Here is a 23,847-nt window from a genome sequence, read left to right as displayed (position 1 = left end):
CTGTACAGGGAGGGAAGATGTGGAGATGGGACCTGGAGGTGATGACTGCTGTACAGGGAGGGAAGATGTGGAGATGGGACCTGGAGGTGATGACTGCTGTACAGGGAAGGAAGATGTGGAGATGGGACCTGGAGGTGATGACTGCTGTACAGGAGAAGTAAGATGTGGAGATGGGACCTGGAGGTGATGACTGCTGTACAGGGAAGGGAAGATGTGGAGATGGGACCTGGAGGTGATGACTGCTGTACAGGGAGGGAAGATGTGGAGATGGGACCTGGAGGTGATGACTGCTGTACAGGGAGGGAAGATGTGGAGATGGGACCTGGAGGTGTTGACGTGGAGATGGGACCTGGAGGTGATGACTGCTGTACAGGGAGGGAAGATGTGGAGATGGGACCTAGAGGTGATGACTGCTGTACAGGAAGGGAAGATGTGGAGATGGGACCTGGAGGTGATGACTGCTGTACAGGGAGGGAAGATGTGGAGATGGGACCTGGAGGTGATGACTGCTGTACAGGGAGGGAAGATGTGGAGATGGGACCTGGAGGTGATGACTGCTGTACAGGGAGGGATGGGATGGGACCTGGAGGTGATGACTGCTGTACAGGGAGGGAAGATGTGGAGATGGGACCTGGAGGTGATGACTGCTGTACAGGAGGGAAGATGTGGAGATGGGACCTGGAGGTGATGACTGCTGTACAGGGGGAGAAGATGTGGAGATGGGACCTGGAGGTGATGACTGCTGTACAGGAGGGAAGGAAGATGTGGAGATGGGACCCAGAGGAGGTGCTGTACAGGGAGGGAAGATGGAGAGATGGGACCTGGAGGTGATGACTGCTGTACAGGGAGGGAAGATGTGGAGATGGGACCTGGAGGTGATGACTGCTGTACAGGGAGGGAAGATGTGGAGATGGGACCTGGAGGTGATTGCTGCTGTACAGGGAAGGAAGATGTGGAGATGGGACCTGGAGGTGATGACTGCTGTACAGGGAGGGAAGATGTGGAGATGGGACCTGGAGGTGATGACTGCTGTACAGGGTAGATGTGTAGTGACTTAATGAATCTCCTTTTTGGAACGCGAAGTCAATACATAGAGAAACATAATGATGAGTATTCACCTCACAATGACTTTCTGCAAATGGATCAATACTGAATTTAACGAGCTGATACCTTTTGAACATCTAGAATATCTTACCATTGTGTGTGTTTGTCCTTCTTGCTGCCTTAGTTCAGTGCCAGTCACATACAATAGGTCAAGTTCCCCCCATCTGAATGTGTGTGGATGTACTCTCAAGGCAACACTACACTGTACAACACTGGGTCCACACCTCACCACACATCCCACCCAACACCTATTATCCACAGCTAGCACTTCTTAAATACTATTTCAATAGCATTTCAATATCCATAAAGCCATATAATGATTCTTTCAATAGTCTGTGCCTAAGTGGTGTTTAATACCTGTATTCATGCTATATATTGATTATCTGATTGTTGTGTTTTCATTAATCCTGTGCACACACAATCCAAGAGGAGGAAACTGCATGTGCGTTGTCCCCCATCTCACACAGAACTGAATACCCAAGCATTAATATCACGTTCTGCCAATTGGTTTGAAACAGTTTATCTTGACTGCACACAGCCAGGCAACGACAGACTAATTATTGACCTGTAAGTTCTCTGAAAGATTTGCCACTATTTCGTGTTGACTGCAGACTGGCAACAACACAGTAATGACTGTGTCAAAACACCTAGATGTCATGTTGTTCACAGCGAGACTGACAGGTCATGTCATCAGTGATGTTTTGGTTGCCTGGTGGATGTCCGGCTTTTGTCACAATGGAGAGCCACCTAGACATACTATGACAACCAGGTCCACAACGTCTGCTTCAATACATATAAGGCTGTTTTCTCAAAGAGGTTGCTTTCCAAATTTGAAAACATTTTGACAAATACTTTTCAAGTAATTGATTAAACAAACTTTTCCAAAGAGTTTCAAAGAGAGAATATATCAACTCTCCCAACAGACAGATGGAACTGAAATACTTCCCAGTGTAAGCAAACCCAACTCCTCACCCCAACAGTTGAGGAAGTGGTTCCTGTAATGTGATGACTGCTGCTGGCATGTCATGGAGGTACAGTCACACATGTACCTCAACACACGTCAGACACAAGCCCATCACAGGTCTTAGGCACCATCCTTACGCTCTACTCAAGGACATCCTTACACTCTACTCCAGGACATCCTTACACTCTACTCCAGGACATCCTTACACTCTACTCCAGGACATCACCAAAATGTCACACAGACAAAGTTTTAAAGTACATCTTTTCATCAAGTTGCATACGTTAACATTACAACAAACATAATCTGCAGGATACAACTTCCATATTTTGTCTTCTAAATTTTAAATACTTTTTCTGGTTTCAGCTCTACCCCATGTTAACATATACCACTGGTTATATATTATTGAAGGGGGAGGTAACTGTATTACTAGACCAGACTTTACAAACATGTGACAAAATAACCAGGACTGAATCATAGAGGCCCATGGACAAATACCCGAACAAAATATTTTATAAGTTTTGTTAACTTATGCCAATATTCGGAGATATTTCAATTTGGACAGTAGGATTCAACCTCTTTCATGAAAATTAGAAATAGGATGATTTGTTGAAAGACCCCTGGGACAGGAAGATACATGGTGATTGTAGGGTGGCATGTTACGTGTATAAACACCCTCCCTGTAAAGCTGTACAGGACGATATGTGGTGAGGTGATAGCTGAGTTGGCCGTAGCTGTTACTAACTATATCTCCTGGCAGAGCACACCTCACACACTTGTCTAATTCTCTCTCTGAGTAGGGGTTACTGTTTATCAGTACAAACTTACTGATGTGCCTGAGGAAAATGCTGGCAAAAGTTGAGGTAAGTAATCAACTTCAGGGACATCAAAATTGTCTCAAACTATCAGAATAGTGTTACTAAAATGTCTTGAAGTTGGTTGTCCTCTCCATGCAGTTTCTTGCATAGTGGAGGAAGGCATATTCATGTATTTTCTTCTTATTGTCCAACAAGTCTTACAGCCTTGCTGTGGGCCACCTTCATGGTGCATCTCTTCTGAGATACTAGATTCAAATGGCATAAAGATCACTCCACAATATTCTGTTACCATGGCTACTATACACCTATGTTGACATGCACACAATGCTTCCATGCAGAAACAGAAGAAACACAAGGTTTGATATTCAGCATTTATTTGGGATAAAATACCCCACACGGGCACTGTGTAGATGTATAATAATACTTGGTGGTACAGTGCAGCCCCCGCACAGATACAATCGGTACAAGAAATATACCAGGTTCACAACAAGCACATAATTAACAATGGAAATAAATAAATATTATCACAGACTTTTTGACTTGCTCCCCTATCACAAGATACATGAGGACGGAAAGGATTGTCACTTGATTACTGGTGACAGGCACAGAGCATCAGCACTTACATCACAACTCATTTATCTGGACGGGATATGATAAAAAAGATAATATAAAGTTATGTGTAAAAAATACTTGATAAATAGAGACTGCGTGAATGTTCGATGATTCAATGTGACATAGTTTAAGTGAGCAGAAGCAGTCACATAACTTGAGCAGAAATGTTAAAGTTACAGTTATTCCCATCCTTCAGAACAATGTTCTACACCAGCTTCCAGGGCTGGAGACTCTACACTTCAGGCATGAACCTACACTGAGTAATAACGTAGACTAGCAGTTAAATATCTATTGACACTAAGGGCAACTACACCCTGCCATCCTCTACACTATGCATATGTCAACACTAGCAAGTGGCACGAGGCCAGCCCTGCAGACCCCAGTGACAACCAGGGACCAGGCCTGGCCGACAGCTAGACACAGACTTGCACTTCACACAGTAAAGCAGAAAAAACACACTATTAAGGAGCAAAGCAAACCATTAATAAAATCGAAACTTTACATATGGTGAGTAATGTGACATGTTTGCCATCTGCAAAATAAAATAAACAAAAATTTATGAAAAATATACCTTGAATGTAAATGGAGAAATTTTGATGAAAAAAAATATGATACAATGATAGTTTTTGAATCCCAACTTGAATATTCCTCTGAAATGCAAGACCATGTCTCTCTGTCTTGAAACACTACCATTAAATCTCGGCACAGTAACATGCGTGACACGTTACCATGACTTTGGTAACATGCAAGGCCCAGACACCGGCTGCATCACCTCGGCAGTCTGGGTCGCCATGACATTGTCACCATGATACTGGTCATTATGACCTAGGTCAACATGTCCTAGACCAGATGACATGCACAAGTTCCTTCTCCTCTACCCTCAACACATGTTAGGCGATGTTAGTCAGTATATATTTGGGTATATATGTAGGAATTCACATCAGGCATTCAACACATCTCAGGCATGCTTGGCACATAGTCCACTTGAAACACAACAATACTGTTCCCATGGCGATTGTACTACTTCTGGCAAGCAAGAAGAGGCCGGTTGAATGCGGCCCGGAGAGAAGTGATGAAGGGACATAACTCTAGTACCAGTACAGGTCTATGTGATCCAGGATCATCTGCGAGGGACAAAAAGCATCAGTGAGGAGAGCAGCAGCATGCAGCACACGCACATCACGGCTTAGATTCTCAACATTTCCTTCCTAAATTTTCTACTTTCAAAATTTCTTTGTAAAAGCCCAAATTGATGCCAAATTGTGATGCCAAATGGCGATGCCAAAAGCCCAATGTGCCGTCCTTTGTCTTGTGAAAGTTTAGTTGTCCCCAATAGAACTGTTTGCTTGATATTCATTCCCGCCCCCGCCATCTCCCCGATAACTCCACACTGCTGTATGGGCCAGCGGGTGGCTGTCGCCATGGTTACTGTGCTCTAGACATAAAAGAGTCCCAAATGACAAGTTACATCAAACAACACATAGGCTCCCCTCCCATCAGACTGTTCTGACCCTACTGTCATCTAGTCCATGATCACCAGCTACACTGGCAAGTATTTCCTTGCCCCACATGTCACACCTTTTCCAGCACAACCCAACTACACTCTCATCCCATAATACCATCCCCATTCAAATGTTATAATGCATAGAAGCTCCCATACTGTTATCTCCATTCAAATGTTATAATGCATAGAATCTCCCATACTGCTATCCCCATTCAAATGTTATAATGCATAGACTCTCCCATACTGCTATCCCCATTCAAATGTTTTAATGCACTTACTATCCTATAATGCCATCAAGAACTGCCATGACACAAGCATTCCCCAACAATCCTACTCCTAATCCCAATGACACAAATTCCCCAATAATCCTTATTGAATTCCCACAAAATGCTGCTCCATCCTCACATTATGCTGCCAATGTGGCTTTGAGCTGTATAACATGTCTCGAGACATAATGAATATTGTGACCTTGACTGATGACACAGGAAATCCCGCTCCTCTCATTAGTTGGTGATCTTACTTCAGTAAACCCTCTCCTCAAACATGGCTTGTTATAGCTTGTCATTGGGCTACCGAGTGGTGAACAGTGTTCAAGATACTGGAGTTAGTGTGCACTCAGGAGACGAACAGACAGGAAGGTTGAAGACTTTCAAGAAGTGAAAACCAGGCAGCAAGCTTATAGCAGACAGAGAACAAGCATTGCACAGCAATCTCACAGCACAGAGAAGATCTCACAGCACAGAGAAGATGTCACAGCACACAGAGAAGATCTCACAGCACACACAAGTTCTCGCAGCACACAGAGAAGATCTCACAGCACACACAAGATCTCACAGCACACACGAGATCTCGCAGCCAACTAAAGTAACTGTGTTAGCCAATCACTGCAACCTGCAACACCGGTTAGCAGACCAAACACACAAACATGAGATGTAAATGATTATAAACAGCATGCAAATCATGTCACAGACAGCCATGGCAACAGAAATGTGGAGTCATCCCTATACCTATCATCCATACATGGCACCATGGGCCGGCATCGCTATCAGAATGTGATCCACAGATGTGACCACCCGGACATGACCTCCCGTTTAGGCATGCGGTTCTTAGAGATATGACCACCCATTTAGCCAAATTGGCAACACTTACCTTGATCTGCTGGGCAGTGGACTGCAGGTTGATGTAGCTCTCCTCCAGGTTCTGGAGCTGGGACTGAACCTGCTGGGCCAGTCGTGGTTGGCGTGGTGCGGTCACCACCAGTTGCTGCCCCTTCCGGCTCACAGAGTCCAAGGTCATGCGATAGTCCTCAATCTCGCGGATCAGGGCCTGCAGGAAGGGGAGTAAATAGTGCACCAGTCTTATGGATCACTGCTCACTTGTTCCTCGAACAACTCCTGATTTTCACCACAAAGTATTTGCTGACATAAGGCACTATATGACATGCTCCCAGTGATCCAGTGATTGTAACCCAAGATGCCCAAAGATGCTACTTTTGAGTGAATTTGTGTACTGTCAGTTGTACAGCCTACAGTGCTGTCAAGCATATATCACCTAGAGAACTAGAGTGTATTGCCAAGAGTACTTCAAAGAGCACTGACAAATGTGAGGTGAGGTGAGGTGAGGTGAAATTGGGTTTTACATCGTGCTTGAAAATATTTCGCTCATATGACGACGTGCATGCGTGTGTATGTGTATGTGTGGCTGCTTGTACTAGCCCAGACTTAAGCTGGTTTTATAGTGCTAGCCCACTGAGATACCATACTGCAGTGAAGCATGAATACCCCACTCAGACACATTATACTGTCTCCGAGCCGACCAGTCCTTGTTGTACCCATTAATGCCGAGCGCCAGGCAGGGACCAACAAGTACCATATTTTAACGTCTTTTGGTATGATGCGGTCGGGGATCGAACCCGCGACCTTCCGCTCTCTGGGTGGACGCTCTAACCACTACACCACGGAGGCGGTCACTGACACCACATTGTGTGTACTGTAAAGCATATTGCTGAGTGTACTGCCAAGTATATCACCAAGTACACTGCCAAGTAACTGTGTACTCCTCTGTTGAATGTATTGGAGTGTACTGCCAGGTGTACTTGCAAGAGTGAACTGCCAGGTGTACTAATGAGTGTACTGCCAGGTGTACTAACGAGTCTACGGCCAGGTGTACTACCGAGTCTACTGCCAGGTGTACTACCGAGTCTACTGCCAGGAGTACTACCAAGTGTACTGCCAGGAGTACTACTGAGAGTACTGCCAGGTGTACTACGGAGTCTACTTCCAGGTGTACTAATGAGTCTACTGCCAAGAGTACTACCAAGCATGGCAGTATACTACCGAGTGTACTGCAAGGTGTACCACCGAGTCTACGTCCAGGTGTACTACTGAGTCTACTGCCAGGAGTACTACAAAGTCTGGCAGTATACTACCGAGTCTACTGCCAGGTGTACTACCGAGTCTACTGCCAGGAGTACTACCGAGTGTATCGCACAGAACTATCAAGTGTATTACTGAATGTACTCACCCTATGTTTGTCAATCTGTCTCTGAGTGAGTTCAAGGGAGCTGACATTGAGAGAGTTGTGAGACATGAGTCGATATGATGTCTGCAGCAGCCACTTCTCACAATCCTGCTGTGCTTCATGGAAGCCAAAGTGGTCATCATAGATCGCCTGAAGTTCCGACACCAACACCTGCCAACACAAACCAACTGTTTCAGTCACAGGTGGTAACCTTGATTACAACCAGAATCAATAAATTTCCAAATTCATGGTAGAACTGTATGTAAGATAACATGTTTTCATTTAGAAACCAAATTTTGAAGTCTTCCAGTCCACAAGGCAAGTTAAAGGGTGACATGCCAGTTCTGGAGACATACCCCGGCCCTGTTGCGGACACCATCATAGCGAGCCTGGACATCGCTGAGGGAATCGGCAACGTCGGGGTTGTTGCACAGTGCCTCCAGGTTAGCCACACGGTCAGCAAGCTCATTCACAAGTCGCTGACGATTGTCAATGTCAGTCAGGATCATCTGCAGAAGCAGCAACAACACAGGCATTATTACTTCACTGACATCAAAGACTTCACAACTCATGAATAGTTCACTTCAAATCTAAAATGTTTTGTGTTTGAACATTTGACACTTTGTAAAGGTATTCACATTATATTTTGAAATATATTCAAATTAAATACAATTAAATCTCATTCAAAACTATTACTCTGATGCCACCTGTTACCACTACCAGCGGGTTCACAAAAGTGTGTCCACACTTTTCAAAGTTACTCCTCAGTTTATTAGTGTTATTTCTGATTTTCACTACTGACATTGCACTTCTCCAGGATCAAATCAAATGCAATACTGTTATATCTGCCCTGACAAGCCTGGCTACTGACCTTGTACTTGTCTAGAATGGTCTTCTTCTCTGCCAGCTGCGCCCGCGGCTCAGGATCCAGCTCCAGCTGACTCTCGACCTCTGCCAGCCACTTGACGATCATACCATAGTACTCCTCATACTCATGCCACCGCTGCTGGACCCCCTCCAACATGGTCGTGCAGTCATTGATGGATGCATTTAGTTTTTCCCACTCATTGGTCATCTGGGTCACCTGACTTTCAATTGTCCTCTTGCCATCTGTGGAGGTGACTGGTAGAATTTTCTCAGCCATATCACAGACATAGTTGACCTTCTGTAGACCTCGTCCATACTGGCAGTCACATCCTGTACAGAAACAAGAACACTATCTTACTGAATTTGCCTGTTCTTTCTCAAACTAGATATTACAAACTTCTAAATAATTGAACTGGAGCCTCATTTATGATATGAAGCTCTATTAAGTTCTTTTTCCAGACACAGTATTTCAAATTAACCTGATCTTACTCAGAACAAAATTGGGGCAATAGTGAACCAAACATTCGGATAATCTCAACAACATATGAGAGTTTATTTTTGTCACCTTGATGTCTGCGATCCTGTCCTGTATGGCCGTCCAGTCCCCGGCGGTGTCACTACACGCCTGCACACGCTCACACATCATGGCCAGCCACTTGTTGGCAGACTCCAGGGCATCGTCGTACACACGGTGGTCATGGACGTTGTCCTTCAGCTTCTGTAGTGTGCTCTGTCAAAGAAGAGGCAGACTGATAGTAACATATGGAGAAGGTTTGGTTTATGTTGAGACTGATAGTGTGCTATCTTTATCAGGGCCAGGTCTATCACCTGTGTATACAGTGGCATTTGTACCTACCCTGGCAAGCGAACAGAGAGCCTGGAACTTGGTGGACAGCTGCATCATGCTGTTAGAGAGTCGAGGGTCACTGCTCCGCTGGGCAATTGTCTCCCCTTTCTCTCGAATCTTGTCCAGAGCCGCCTTCTTTCCTCCAATCTCATCATGCACATCCTGGATAACAACTCCAAACTATCATACACATCCTGGATAACAACTCCAAACTATCATGCAAGTACAAAATAACATTGCAGAAAGGCTGACTAACATAGTTATCCTTGATGTCAGATTTACTTCCCTTTCTTGTCACAAGAAATGTAAGACAGCTCTCCCCTTCTTTACACTGGTGCTATGAGACTTACCTCCCCTTCTTGGTACTGGTGCTGTTTGCGGCTGAGGTTGGGTTTGGGCTCCATCAGTCCTCGAACGCGGGCATCCATTTTGTCTATCCAGTTCATTATGGTGACATGGTCATCGTCCAGCTCTACCCAGTTGGCGATACAGGACTCCAGGTTTGTCTCCACATCAGAGACTGCCATGGAGAAGACAGACCAGTCCTCGCGCAGGCCTTCCATTTCACGCTGGATTACAGACCGACCTTGAGGTGAGGTGCTCTCACAAACACGCTCTCCCAGGGCTGCAGCCCGGTTCACCATCTCCTGCCCTTGGCGCAAGTCGGCCTTGAACTCCTTCAGCTGCTGCAGTCTGTCCTGTAGTGTGCGCTTGTCGCCGCTGTAGTCGCTCATTCTCTGCAGCCGATGTTTGGTGTTAGCCAGCCAGTCCAGACAAGCAATGTATGCTTTTCGATAGTCCTCATGACCTTTGACCTGCTCCTCAGCCTTGACAAAGGCATCCTGGTGGAAGAATTGACATGGTTTTACCAAAAGGGGATTCAAAACTGAATGTGAATTTTCAGTGTGAGTGTGTGTGCCACTGGACAATCCACCACACTGGAGCAGTACAACACACAATGGGGCAAGCCACACAGATGGTCCAGTAACCTCAATCATACCAACCACCACACTGGAGCAGTACACCACACAATGGGGCAAGCCACATAGATGGTCCAGTAACCTCGATCATACCGACCACCACACTGGAGCAGTACACCACACAATGGGGCAAGCCACACAGATGGTCCAGTAACCTCAATCATACCACGACCACCACACTGGAGCAGTACACCACACAATGGGGCAGTAGCCACATAGATGGTCCAGTAACCTCGATCATACCGACCACCACACTGGAGCAGTACAACACACAATGGGGCAAGCCACACAGATGGTCCAGTAACCTCGATCATACCGACCACCACACTGGAGCAGTACAACACACAATGGGGGGGCAAGCCACATAGATGGTCCAGTAACCTCAATCATACCGACCACCACACTGGAGCAGTACATCATACACACAAATGGGGCAAGCCACACAGATGGTCCAGTAACCTCAATCATACCGACCACCACACTGGAGCAGTACACCACACAATGGGGCAAGCCACATAGATGGTCCAGTAACCTCAATCATACCGACCACCACACTGGAGCAGTACAACACACAATGGGGCAAGCCACATAGATGGTCCAGTAACCTCGATCATACCGACCACCACACTGGAGCAGTACAACACACAATGGGGCAAGCCACACAGATGGTCCAGTAACCTCGATCATACCGACCACCACACTGGAGCAGTACAACACACAATGGGGCAAGCCACATAGATGGTCCAGTAACCTCAATCATACCGACCACCACACTGGAGCAGTACAACACACAATGGGGCAAGCCACATAGATGGTCCAGTAACCTCAATCATACCGACCACCACACTGGAGCAGTACAACACACAATGGGGCAAGCCACACAGATGGTCCAGTAACCTCGAATCATACCCACCACCACTGGAGCAGTACCACACAATGGGGCAAGCACATAGATGGTCCAGTAACCTCACACCACCACACTGGAGCAGTACAAGCCACAATGGGGGCAAGCCACAGATGGTCCAGTAACCTCGATCATACCGACCACCACTACACCACATAGATGGTAGTAACACCACACTGGAGCAGTACAACACACAATGGGGCAAGCCACATAGATGGTCCAGTAACCTCAATCATACCGACCACCACACTGGAGCAGTACAACACACAATGGGGCAAGCCACATAGATGGTCCAGTAACCTCAATCATACCGACCACCACACTGGAGCAGTACAACACACAATGGGGCAAGCCACACACTGATGGTCCAGTAACCTCAATCATACCGACCACCACACTGGAGCAGTACAACACACAATGGGGCAAGCCACACAGATGGTCCAGTAACCTCGATCATACCGACCACCACACTGGAGCAGTACAACACACAATGGGGCAAGCCACATAGATGGTCCAGTAACCTCGATCATACCGACCACCACACTGGAGCAGTACAACACACAATGGGGCAAGCCACATAGATGGTCCAGTAACCTCAATCATACCGACCACCACACTGGAGCAGTACACACACACAATGGGGCAAGCCACATAGATGGTCCAGTAACCTCAATCATACCGACCACCACCACACTGGAGCAGTACAACACACAATGGGGCAAAGCCACATAGATGGTCCAGTAACCTCGATCATACCATACCACCACCACACTGGAGCAGTACAACACACAATGGGGCAAGCCACATAGATGGTCCAGTAACCTCAATCATACCACCACACTGGAGCAGTACAGCACACAATGGGGCAAGCCACATAGATGGTCCAGTAACCTCAATCATACCGGAGCAGTACAACCACCACACTCAATCATACCGACCACAGTAATACACACACAATGGGGCAAGCCACATAGATGGTCCAGTAACCTCAATCATACCCGACCACCACACTGGAGCAGTACAACACACAATGGGGCAAGCCACACAGATGGTCCAGTAACCTCAATCATACCGACCACCACACTGGAGTAGTACAACACACAATGGGGCAAGCCACATAGATGGTCCAGTAACCTCAATCATACCGACCACCACACTGGAGCAGTACAACACACAATGGGGCAAGCCACATAGATGGTCCAGTAACCTCAATCATACCGACTGTGCTGACCAGCATGCAGCATTGGAACTCAGATTTTGATTTATTAAATCTACCACTTTTGACCTGACAACAGGTCTGGGCTCTAAGATGTTGTGAAGCACATCATCCACTTACCCTGCTCTCTGTGATGACAGCCTGGTACCTGGCCGTGAGTCCGGACACATGACCCCGGGGACCAGAGTCCTTCACCTGTCCTGCCTTCTGCTCCAGCTTAGCCAGCATGTCCTTGTGGGCAGCAATGTCTGCCTGGAGGGCCTGGGGAGAACATGCACAATATTTAATGAGCTGTTTCTAGAAATACAGTAAAATGCAAATCACTGTTAATCTAAGAGGTTGTATCACCTTGAATTTCTCCATGTTTGACCTTTTTTCAGGGAGGTCAGTCTTGTACTCTGAGTCTGACCTAAGCTTGTTCTCCACATCAGTGAGCCAAATGTTCAGCTGCTCATACAGCCGATCAAAGTCTCCCCACTGGGACAAGGCTGTCTCCAGACTGCGCTTGGCCTGGGACATTTCTGTCAGCAGGTTCTCGTACTCTGTCTTGGCGGTCTCGGTGTCCTGCCGCAGTGTCTGGCAGCCCTTGTTGCTGGTAGACGGCAGAGTCTTCTCACAGCTGTCCAGTAGACACCGCAGCAAGCTGTGTCCTTGATCCATGGCACCCTGGATCTCCTACAGCAACAAACAGCAGCACTTTATTGGGGAAGGAGGACATGTCAATGAAATGTGTACTATTCAGACTGAGGTGTAAAATTGATGCCCATCAATAAATCAGATAATTGACAAAATACTATTCAGATGATGACATATTTAAATCCCATCAGCGGTATTCCTTTTTGAAAGTGGATAATATGTATTATTAGGTTCAGATAACAGTGAGTGAGTGAGCATGGTTGAACTTTACTTTGGACAGTATTCCATTCATGTCATGTCTGCTTAATGTGGGAGGCAAGTCCATGATCTTATATGTTTCCCACGATGGTGAATTCAACACACATAAGTATGGTGCTGACAAACCTAAAAACATAGTCCTGGGGATCTGGGATTGAAACCTACTGACAGCTTCCTGTGGTGTCCAAGGGGAGTTAACCCTGTACAGTGAACACCAGTGGGTGACAAGCACCTGCCAAGGACAGGGCCACCAGTGGAAGAGGTGAGAGGATCAGTGGACTTTGAAGGAGTCGTGAAGCTGTCCTCCTTGGACAGTGCATTATAATGATACATGATTCTACATTTAGAAGAAGTTTATGTTGAACAAGTTAAGACAGCTGCATGACATGCACCTGACTGCTGTCCACAGTGTAACCAGACATCCCTTGCTGCAGAGCTATGTCTACAGACAACAGACAACATGCCCAGACGAGGAGCTATGTCTACACACAACAGACAACAACAGACAACATGCTCAGACGAGGAGCTATGTCTACAGACAACAGACAACATGCCCAGACGAGGAGCTATGTCTACACACAACAGACAACAACAGACAACATGCCCAGACGAGGAGCTATGTCTACACACAACAGACAACAAACAGACAACATGCTCAGACAAGGAGCTATGTCTTCACAAAACGAACAACATGCCTAGATGAGAAACAAAGTTTACAGGAAAACTATCAGGTGAAACTATCAGGTGCAGACTGGCATGCACATGTAAACTAGAGATACAGGACATGAAGACATTCAGATGAAGTGTGGCAAGAGAGAACACTATTTAACAACTGGTTTCTTTTTCTGTTGCATATTTAACAATTGTTCACTGCTTCTTCTGATCGTAATTAGTGACCGTTTACTGTTTCTGTGACCGTGTTAAGTTTTCTCATCCCTGTTTACAGTTTTTATTGCCTTTTTACTGTGCCAACTGATTGTCACTTTTCCTGTTGATTGTTCACCGTTCCTATTAATTGTTCACTGTTCCTATAGGCAGCCTACACATATAAGTTGATTTCATCCAGCAGTGTTTTCTGAAGTGATTAGAGTGAGTGAGTGAGCATGGTTTTAAGCCACTTGTAGCAATATTCCAGCTTTCACCTGACTAGAAGCTTTCACCTGACTAGAAGCTTTCACCTAACAACCTGCTTTCACCTGACAACATACTTTCACCTGACAACATACTTTCACCTAACAAGCTGCTTTCACCTGACAACCTGCTTTCATCTGACAACATGCTTTCACCTGACAACATACTTTCACCTGACATGCTTTCACCTTACAACCTGCTTTCACCTGACAACATGCTTTTTCACCTGACAACAAGCTTTCACCTGACAACCTGTGTTCACCTGACAACCTGCTTTCACCTGACAACAACATGTCCGAATAAGAGCATGCTACAACACCACTACATGATAAGACATCAAGAGGCTAGAGGTAGGACAAGCATGCTCACCAGATAAAAGTTGCCCTGCAATACAACAGTAACATTATGATTATATGCCAGATATGCTGTGGTGGAATACATGATGAATGATTGTCACAGGGTGATTAGTGTGGTCCATAAGGCTGCACTGTTACACAGGTAAACATGCCAGTATGAACAACACCATACCACAGTGCTGCTCCACGTCACATGCAGACTCACCTCGGCATGTTCCAGTCGGGCCGTGACTTTGTCCCGTGACCCCTGGTCATCCTCCAGGGACCGAATCCGTTGTCGTGTTTCCCTCAGCCACGCTTGAAACTGCTGTAGGCTCTGTTTGTAATCCATGTGGTTGGTGAAGTAGAACTCCAAGTTACAGACAATGTCCTGTGAACAAACAGACATTTGAGACATCCAAGGAGCTGTCATATTCTATATTTTCTCTGACAAATATACATTTCTTTAATGCTGAATACATAACAGTAGCTCTGTCCTGCCACAGTGCTGTGTACACACCTTGCAGTGGGCGATGACAGACTGGTATCGGGTGGTGATTTGCGTAATGGCGTGCGATGTCTTGGCATCAGCGTTGGTCTGCAGCAAGGCCTGAGCCCTCTCACTGACACGGTCCAGAGCTGACTGGTGGGAGATGATCTCTTCCAGGTGGCGCTGCAAAATGGGAGAGTAATCGATAAAGACTGGTGCTAAAAACATATACAGTATGACAGTACAATGAATGATCGCTATGCATATAGCCTGACAAGTCAATCCATCTCACCTGGTACAACTCCCACTGTAGTTTCTTTTCTTCCACGGTCGTCTTCAAGTCCAGCTCAGACCGCACCTGATTCTCAGTCTCCTTAAGCCACTGACCGAATGTCTGGAAGCTCTCCTCAAACTCCTCCCACCGAGTGAGACACACTTCTAGGTCGGACTGCGCCTGCACCAGCTGACCCCGGAACTCCTCAAAGTCTTTGTGCATGGCCTGCAGCTCCTGGCGCATCCTTGTCTGCCCCTGTGGTGATGTGCTGGGCAGAGTAGCTTCCCCTGCCTTGGTTGCATGAGACAGTCTCTGGGTGCCCTCCGAGAGGTTGTGCAGCAGTGACTGGAAAAAGAAAACACTGGGGTTACAACATTGATTTCAGTTCATAGATAACTTATTACCGATATCACTTGAACATGACTAACAGCAGGCATTCCACAGGTTCTTGCCTTCATCACAGTGGATAAGGAGTAGGGCCCTATCTCCAGGGACATGGCAATAAGCCTAGCACTAATGGGATCCAGATCTGGAACATTGGAGTTCAGTCCATTGGAACAAATCTCATCCTGTGCATAGCTGCCTGGACAGGAGTCATATGTCACAATAATGTCAGAAGTCAGATGTGAAGATGTTCCAGACCTGTCCAAGGACCAAGTATGTGTTCTAGAACATCCATATGTTTGGGAGACAGTTGTCTGGGTGACCTCCTCCTCCCCACCCTCTTCCCCAGCCACGACCACAGTGTCAATACCCAAGGTCATGTCGTGGGTACTGTGGTGCACCTCCTTCATTGCAAGTCACTGGTACTAGTAGTACTCCTGTTTAATGAGACGTTTCATCTGTCCTCCACTGAGGCTTCACACCATCTCACACCATGTTGGCCTGGAGAGTGTGGCCAGGCTGTATGCTGACGTTGACATGATTCAACTGCTCCAATGTTTCAAGACACAAGAGCTCATTTCCACATGGATAATCCCAGTCCAGAATGTGTCAACTCTGACATCCAGCTGTGTTAATCCTCACTGCAATACCCCAAGCAGAATATAATCCTATAATCAACCAGTAATCTGCATGCATGACTGCCAGTCAATACAGGCCTTGGCTCAGGCTCAACAAACACCACTGTTTCATTGGACTGCCATGTCCTTGGGCAACCCCTATGTGATCCTTGTCTAAGCGAGTCTACTTGCAAGACATTAAATCCTCACACCCTCTTTAGAGGGGTATGAGAAGGTCATAGGTCACTACAACAAGTTGTGCAAGACAGAATTAATCTAAGCATGTGGAGAATCATGTGGCCAACTTGTGGAGAAATGTAGACTGAATGAGACAAACCAGCCATTGATGGAGTGGGCAATGCTACATGACACTGTGTTAGTGAAACATTGTAACCAGAAGAGATTAGTCTGGCTGATGATGGTGTTTACTCATATTTTTATTGTTGCACGATCAGCAACCAGAGACAACGGAGGTAGAGGATCAAACATTTATTTCAACTGGTCACATCAAGCCACTGTTGATGTTTACCAGTAACTCTGAACATGTCAGAATCACTGTTCCAACAACTATGAGCTAATTTGACATATAATCTTCCATTTGCAGACAATTCCTCGTTCATACTAAACACATTCTGCATAATTGCAGACAGGTTCCTATTACAATTTAGGGATTTTGTATGCTTACATGATGTGCTTTGTTTAGGGTTGTGTTATGGACAGGGCATATAAACTAGCACTAGTACAGTAGGTTACATGGGACCTAATCTGACCCATCATCCAAGGGGGCAATAAGTTGCAGCTCTGTACCAAAACACAAGATGATGACACCTGTACATTACTGACCTGCACTCTCTCTATTTTCCCCTCGATGACAGATCTCTCGCCAAATGTGTCTGAGCATGTTGCCAGCTTCTCAATGGCAGTGCGCAGCCAGGATACGAAGTTGCTACATGCGTCGATGTAGTCCTGGTGGTTGGCTACATACTGCTCATTGCGGGCGAGCAGGTCCTGAGCCTGTTCCTTCACAGTGGCATAGCGTGATGCAATCTGTGAGGTGTCGGTGGATGACTGACTAGCTGAACTCTTCTCAGCCAAACCATGGGCCTTACTGGACACAGATTCCACCATCTGCTCGTAGGAGACGATGTCCTGGTACAGCACCTGCAACAACGATACACAGCATGAGCAAAGCAACTTCACCAAGTGTGCAGACAGACATCATAATAACAAGGAACATCTGAACATTTAACAAATTCCAGTCCAGTTCTGACATTCACAAAATATTCACAAGCACTTACAATAAAGTCTTCCTTCCCGAAGGGTGATCAGCATCACTGAACACTTCCTGATGCATCAAACTGATAGTAAAGTTTTCACACATCAGATACTCCACAGTCTCACCTTGACTCTCTGAAGCTCAGCTCGCTTTTCACCAATGTCAGCTTTGGGTTGTGCTTCCCTTAGTTTCTTCTCCATGTCCTTCAGCCAGCGCAGCACCTGGTCATTGCTGTCACTGAACTCCGTCCAGCGTAGCAGACATGCCTCCAGCAGCACCTTCGTGTCAGACACCTCACTCAGCAGGTTGGCCCAGTCGGTCTGCAGTTGACCAAGGTCTTGCCGGATCATCTCCCGCCCAGTCACCGATGTGTTGGCCATGGTCTTCTCCCCCCAGGTGTGTGCTGTATGCAGCAAGGCCTGACCCTCCTCCTTCAGCACCGTGAACTCCTACAACATCCACACATCATCAAACTACCCACCTGAACTATCCCCAGGTTCATCTCAAACATCCACACATCATCAAACTGCCCATCTGATCTATCCCCAGGTTCATCTCAAACATCCACACATCATCAAACTGCCCATCTGATCTATCCCCAGGTTCATCTCAAACATCCACACATCATCAAACTGCCCATCTGATCTATCCCCAGGTTCATCTCAAACATCCACACATCATCAAACTGCCCATCTGATCTATCCCCAGGTTCATCTCAAACATCCACACATCATCAAACTGCCCATCTGATCTATCCCCAGGTTCATCTCAAACATCCACACATCATCAAACTGCCCATCTGATCTATCCCCAGGTTCATCTCAAACATCCACACACATCATCAAACTGCCCATCTGATCTATCCCTAGGTTCATCTCAAACATCCACACATCATCAAACTACCCACCTGAACTATCCCCAGGTTCATCTCAAACATCCACACATCATCAAACTGCCCATCTGATCTATCCCCAGGTTCATCTCAAACATCCACACATCATCAAACTGCCCATCTGATCTATCCCCAGGTTCATCTCAAACATCCACACATCATCAAACTGCCCATCTGATCTATCCCCAGGTTCATCTCAAACATCCACACATCATCAAACTGCCCATCTGATCTATCCCCAGGTTCATCTCAAACATCCACACATCATCAAACTGCCCATCTGATCTATCCCCAGGTTCATCTCAAACATCCACACATCATCAAACTGCCCATCTGAACTATCCCTAGGTTCATCTCAAACATCCACACATCATCAAACTGCCCATCTGATCTATCCCTAGGTTCATCTCAAACATCCACACATCATCAAACTGCCCATCTGAACTATCCCTAGGTTCATCTCAAACATCCACACATCATCCAACTACCTTCATGAATTTCTGAGGCTGATTACAATCTTTGCAATATTATCACCGGAAGCCTGAACAAAAGAAATGAGTAAATCTTTCGTCTGGACACTAGCATGTCAACTGTTTACAGCCCAGCTGTCCAGATTATTGAGTCGGTTGCCTAGGTACCCTTGTAAACTACTGAGGGTGGAGTCCTGATCCATGTCCTGATTCCTCACCTGCAGTTTCTCCAGCTGGGCCTGTATGGTGTATCGGTCACCTGAAGTGTCGGCACACACTGAGAGTCTGTCCCGTGTTGACTGGAGCCAGGAGATGGCATCATTGTAAACATCTGCATACTGCTCATGGTCCTGAACGTGCTGCTCATAGCGCTTCATCAGGTCCTTGGAGAGTGTAATGAGTGCGGAGTACCTGGAGCTCATCTGCGTGAGCTGGGTGGACACACGGCTGTCCTTGGAGGACTGCATGAGGATCTGGGCCTGCTCTGCCAGACCATCAAACGCAGTCTGATGGTGGAGGATCTCCTCATGCACAGCCTGCAGCAAGTAACACTTTATTGTGAAATCATATATATACGTCAAGCTGAACAAACTGTCATAGAGACAGACACCATCAGTTCAAAACTTGACAAGCACCTAACTGCTCCACATTTCTACTACTCTAGACTGGCAGTGATATGTACCAATTAAGCAGTTTACACAATCCGAGCCAGCATGAATTTTCCCTGCTTTATCTCCCCTTGATGACCATACATCCTTCTTATATACCTTCTGTTTGTCCATCTGGATACCCTTATCCTCCAGTGTGGCCTTCTGTTCTGAGTCGGCTTTCATGTCAGCCTCTGTGTCTTTGATCCAGTGACTTAAGTCATCGTAGTATTCCTCGTAACGGTGCCACTGGTCTCGCAGGTTCTCTGAAGAAAACAACAGCAGTGACAAAAGTCAAATACTTGGATAAATCAAACTTTTGCAACAATAACCTGTAATAATATAATGGGTTCTGTTCCAGTGTTATTTCTGTGGAACAGGGCTAGCACACCTTGTATAAGCCTGCCCAGTGTATTCCAAGACTCACCCAGGAGGTTGAGGAGGTCCTGCAGGTCCGTGTCCAGCACCTTGAACTCCCCAGACAACATGTCCAGCTCCTGTTTGACCAGCTCCTGCCCCTGCATGGATGTCTCTGGCAGCACCTTGTTGCCCTTCTCCAAGACGGCGCTCAGCTTCTTGTGTCCAGCCTCCACTGAGTTGCAGATCTCCTGCACTTTGTGGAGCTGGGCCTCGATGGCATGGCGGTCTCCGCGCACATCACTGCACAGGTTCAGGCGGTCCTTGGTGGCACTCAGCCAGTCAGTGGCCTCCATGTAGGAGTCCCGGTACAGCTGGTGGTCTCGAAGGTTGGTCTCACACTTCTGTAGAAGGTCCTGTTTGACAAAATAACAGTGTCAGTTTCCTTCAATCAAACTGTGTCTGGGTGATTGAACATTCAATGAACACATATATGTAGTAATATTACAGCACATTACCTTGGCTTTAATCTTCAGTGTTTCATAACGAGCCACAATTTGGTGGATCTGGTTGCTGAGATTCACGTCCTTGCTGGTTTGTCTCAGTGTGTTGGCCTTGTCGTTCATGTTGTCTATAGTGCTCTGTTGGGAACTGATGTTCAGCTGTAACACCTGTACACAACATAACAGTAAACTCAGTACATTGTTTCACACACTTAAAAAGCTAAATCTCTGCTAACAGTTAACCAGATATCTATATTTAATCAAAGTGACTGACCTTGACCCTATCCAGCTGTAGTTTCTTCTCCTGCAGCGTGTTCTGCAGCTGGGAATCTGCCTCCACCTGGTTCTCAAGGTCGCAAAGCCACCGTTGCAGTTGGTCAAAACTGTCATCGTACACAGTCCACTGAGCTAGACATCCCTCCAAGTTGGTCCTTGTTTCGTTCAGGTCACCAGCAACGGAGTCAAACTCCTGCTGTAGGGACTGCATGTCCCTTCGCATGTTGTCCCGGCCGGTCACGGACGTGTTTGGCAGCACAACCTGCAGGTTGTCCAGAGCTATCTGCAGCATGTGCAGACCTTCTTCTTTCTCAGAGATCAGATTCTGAAGAAAAGCATCACACTCATGACAACAAATACAACCTCTGCTGGAAGACTGGAGTTAAAAATGGTCTTCAAAAATGGCAAGTATAGGATTTGCTTCACTGATTTGATTGATGAAAGTCATTGTATCCCATCTACACAGATTGATTCTCTTGATGCCAGTCACTAGATTCAACTTATTTGGTATACAGATATAATATTACATGGGGTTGAAATAAACTTTGCACACCAAAAACAGGACCACAAGATACTTAATATTTTTAAAAATCTCTCTAGTATACAAAGAGACTTCCAACATGTTGGTTTGCATCCCATGTGAGTAAATATTCTCATAGACTTGTATTGCATGTGTGCAATTAATGTGTTAAACAGCATGGTGTCCCAACCTGGATGTCCTTGATCTTGTCCTGCACGGTCATCTTGTCACCTGTCACGTCGCCAGCACCGGCAACCTTCACCTTCATCTGACCTATCCAGTTCTTGCACTGCTGGAAGGACTGGGTGTAAGCCTGATGGTCCACGACATACTGTTCCCAGCGCCGACACAGTTCCTGTAACACGCCAACCTCGTGTTCATGTGCTGCTTTCAGATACACAGATTTCTGCTACACATATATAAGAATGAGTTACTTCCCTACCTTTCATATGATAGTTATGGATACACATTCAACTATAAGCATCTACCTGTAGCATTTCTAAATAGAAATCCATGGAATGCATTATGGTTTCAAAGTATCAAAGTATCATCTGTATCACTTGGAAGGATCTGGTGTATTCTCACCTTGACGTTGACAGTGAGTGAGTGGTACTTGGTGGCCAGCTGAGAGGCCTGGGACACAACTCGGGTGTCGGAGCTCAGTCTCACCAGGTCCTGGGCAGAGTCACTGAGAGAGTCCAGGTCCGACTGGTGCTCGGCAACGTCTGCCTGAAGAGCCTGTAGCACAAACGGAAGATCAGTTTTCCTCAGTGGGGATTTGTGTATGACAGAAATGCATGGGATGCAAAGTAATGGATAACATGAGACACATATGATGACATTTATAGTCTGACCTTGAGTTTCTCCAGCTGAGCCTGTTTGTCTTGAAGTGTGGCCTTGAGGTCAGCATCACGGAGTCGGCTCTCAGAGTCTTTGATCCAGGTTGCACAGCGATCATGCCAATTCTCAAACTCTTTCCATTGGTCCATGCAAGTCTCCAGGTCAGTCTTGGTCTGTGGGATACAACACAGTGGGTATAGGCATATCAGCATGGGCTATGCTGGAATCCCTTACTATCAAACCTAATATTGACATTCCTGATATCCTTCCTTCATTTGGGCCCTATTATTTAGAAACTAGGATTTGCATGTACAGTCAGTGTCACTCACAGTCAAACACTTTCCATCCCAATGTAACACAATATGGATCCCTGTATCACGATATATTGCAACACAATTTATTTGCCAATGGAAAGCCGTAGCTATGATACAGCAAGTGCCACAGTTAGTCGATAAAACTGACATGATCAATAACAGACACATAAAGAATAGATCTGCATGATACTAAACCTGGATGAAGTCATAATAATGCTACTTCTTAATCCAGTTATCTCTCAGTGAATATAACATTGTCTTGTGGTGTTCCATAAGTCTGTGCCTTGAACTCAGACGTTAGACCAGTCCGTACCTTGGCAAGGGCTGTGATGAATGCCTCCCAGTCGTCCTTCAAGGCCTCTGTCTCCCTGCGGATGATGTCCTTTCCCTGTGGGGCTGTGTTTGGCAGCACCTTCTCGGCAAGCTGAGTCACATTCTTCACACGGGGCTCTCCCTCCATCTTGGTGGCCAGTATGTCCTAACAGACAAGAAGACAAGTTGAAGCTCACACAGTGAACCCAGTCTACTGCCCCTTGGATACAGTGGAAACATACACTTAATTCATGCTCTTTAACCACTTTACAAGCTTGTCAATATATTCATTAGTGAAGCTGGTTGCATTTAATGTTTGATATTGTAAACATGCAGTTTGATAAATATTCCCTCCACACAACCTTCAAATACCCTCTAGGCAGATCTAAAGTCAAACAAGCATGGGGGCAATCTGAGAAGGCCAAAGCAGCCACACACAAAGCAAACATGACTAGCAGTTACCTCATGGCTATGTCTGCTAGACACTACTTGTTAGTAACTTGTACCCAACGCAGAGACTTGTGAAGGGCTGCATCAAGCATGAGGCACACTGCTACAGTGCATCACTCATAGCATAACAGACAGCTGATGTTGAAACTAATCACTTGGAGGCTTGATGCAGCCCAGACCATAAACCATGCAGTTACAGTCAGTATCTTATTAGTTCTCATGCATGTTATTGTTGGATATAATATACATAGCTAGTTATTAGTTGGCATGCATCAGACTGTTTCTACATGCATATGGGAAGTGTTTCATGCATGCTGCTCACTTTTAGAGCTATCTTTGCACCTGCAGTGTTTTGAGGTATGAATGTGAGCTGGGAAATACTATACTATCACAGTTTTGTCACTGGCCCCTAGTTAGTTGTCTTTGATGACAAGCATGGAGTCCGTTGGTCTGAAACGTTCACACCAGCAGTACAAGCTAGCAACTGCCTGCCATTTAGGTCCACACAACAACCAGCAGCAGCAACAGGACA

The 23,847-nt window shown here is 46.1% G+C and overlaps 1 protein-coding gene across 1 annotated transcript in view; it reads right to left on the bottom strand.

Moving 5' to 3' along the window:
* Positions 1–3,240: 3,240 nt before the first annotated feature.
* Positions 3,241–23,847, bottom strand: part of LOC124279302 (nesprin-1-like) — a 93,139-nt gene continuing 72,532 nt past the window's right edge. The window contains 25 exon segments of the mRNA XM_046715114.1: positions 3,241–4,619; positions 6,149–6,325; positions 7,523–7,690; positions 7,876–8,028; positions 8,391–8,695; positions 8,698–8,716; positions 8,952–9,116; positions 9,243–9,395; positions 9,584–10,075; positions 12,454–12,594; positions 12,682–13,008; positions 14,920–15,084; positions 15,214–15,366; positions 15,476–15,802; positions 17,302–17,619; positions 17,860–18,183; positions 19,315–19,632; positions 19,864–20,009; positions 20,171–20,516; positions 20,619–20,771; positions 20,878–21,204; positions 21,590–21,754; positions 21,985–22,137; positions 22,254–22,412; positions 22,867–23,031. Of these exon segments, the coding sequence (XP_046571070.1) occupies positions 4,584–4,619; positions 6,149–6,325; positions 7,523–7,690; positions 7,876–8,028; positions 8,391–8,695; positions 8,698–8,716; positions 8,952–9,116; positions 9,243–9,395; positions 9,584–10,075; positions 12,454–12,594; positions 12,682–13,008; positions 14,920–15,084; positions 15,214–15,366; positions 15,476–15,802; positions 17,302–17,619; positions 17,860–18,183; positions 19,315–19,632; positions 19,864–20,009; positions 20,171–20,516; positions 20,619–20,771; positions 20,878–21,204; positions 21,590–21,754; positions 21,985–22,137; positions 22,254–22,412; positions 22,867–23,031 (5,355 nt within the window). The 3' untranslated portion in view covers positions 3,241–4,583.

The sequence above is a fragment of the Haliotis rubra genome, unplaced genomic scaffold, assembly GCF_003918875.1.
Source record: "Haliotis rubra isolate DU_JTF1 unplaced genomic scaffold, ASM391887v1 Scf25, whole genome shotgun sequence".
NCBI lineage: Eukaryota > Metazoa > Mollusca > Gastropoda > Lepetellida > Haliotidae > Haliotis > Haliotis rubra.
The sequence above is the reverse complement of the archived record's forward strand: the minus strand, read 5'-3'. Positions and strand labels throughout refer to the sequence as shown.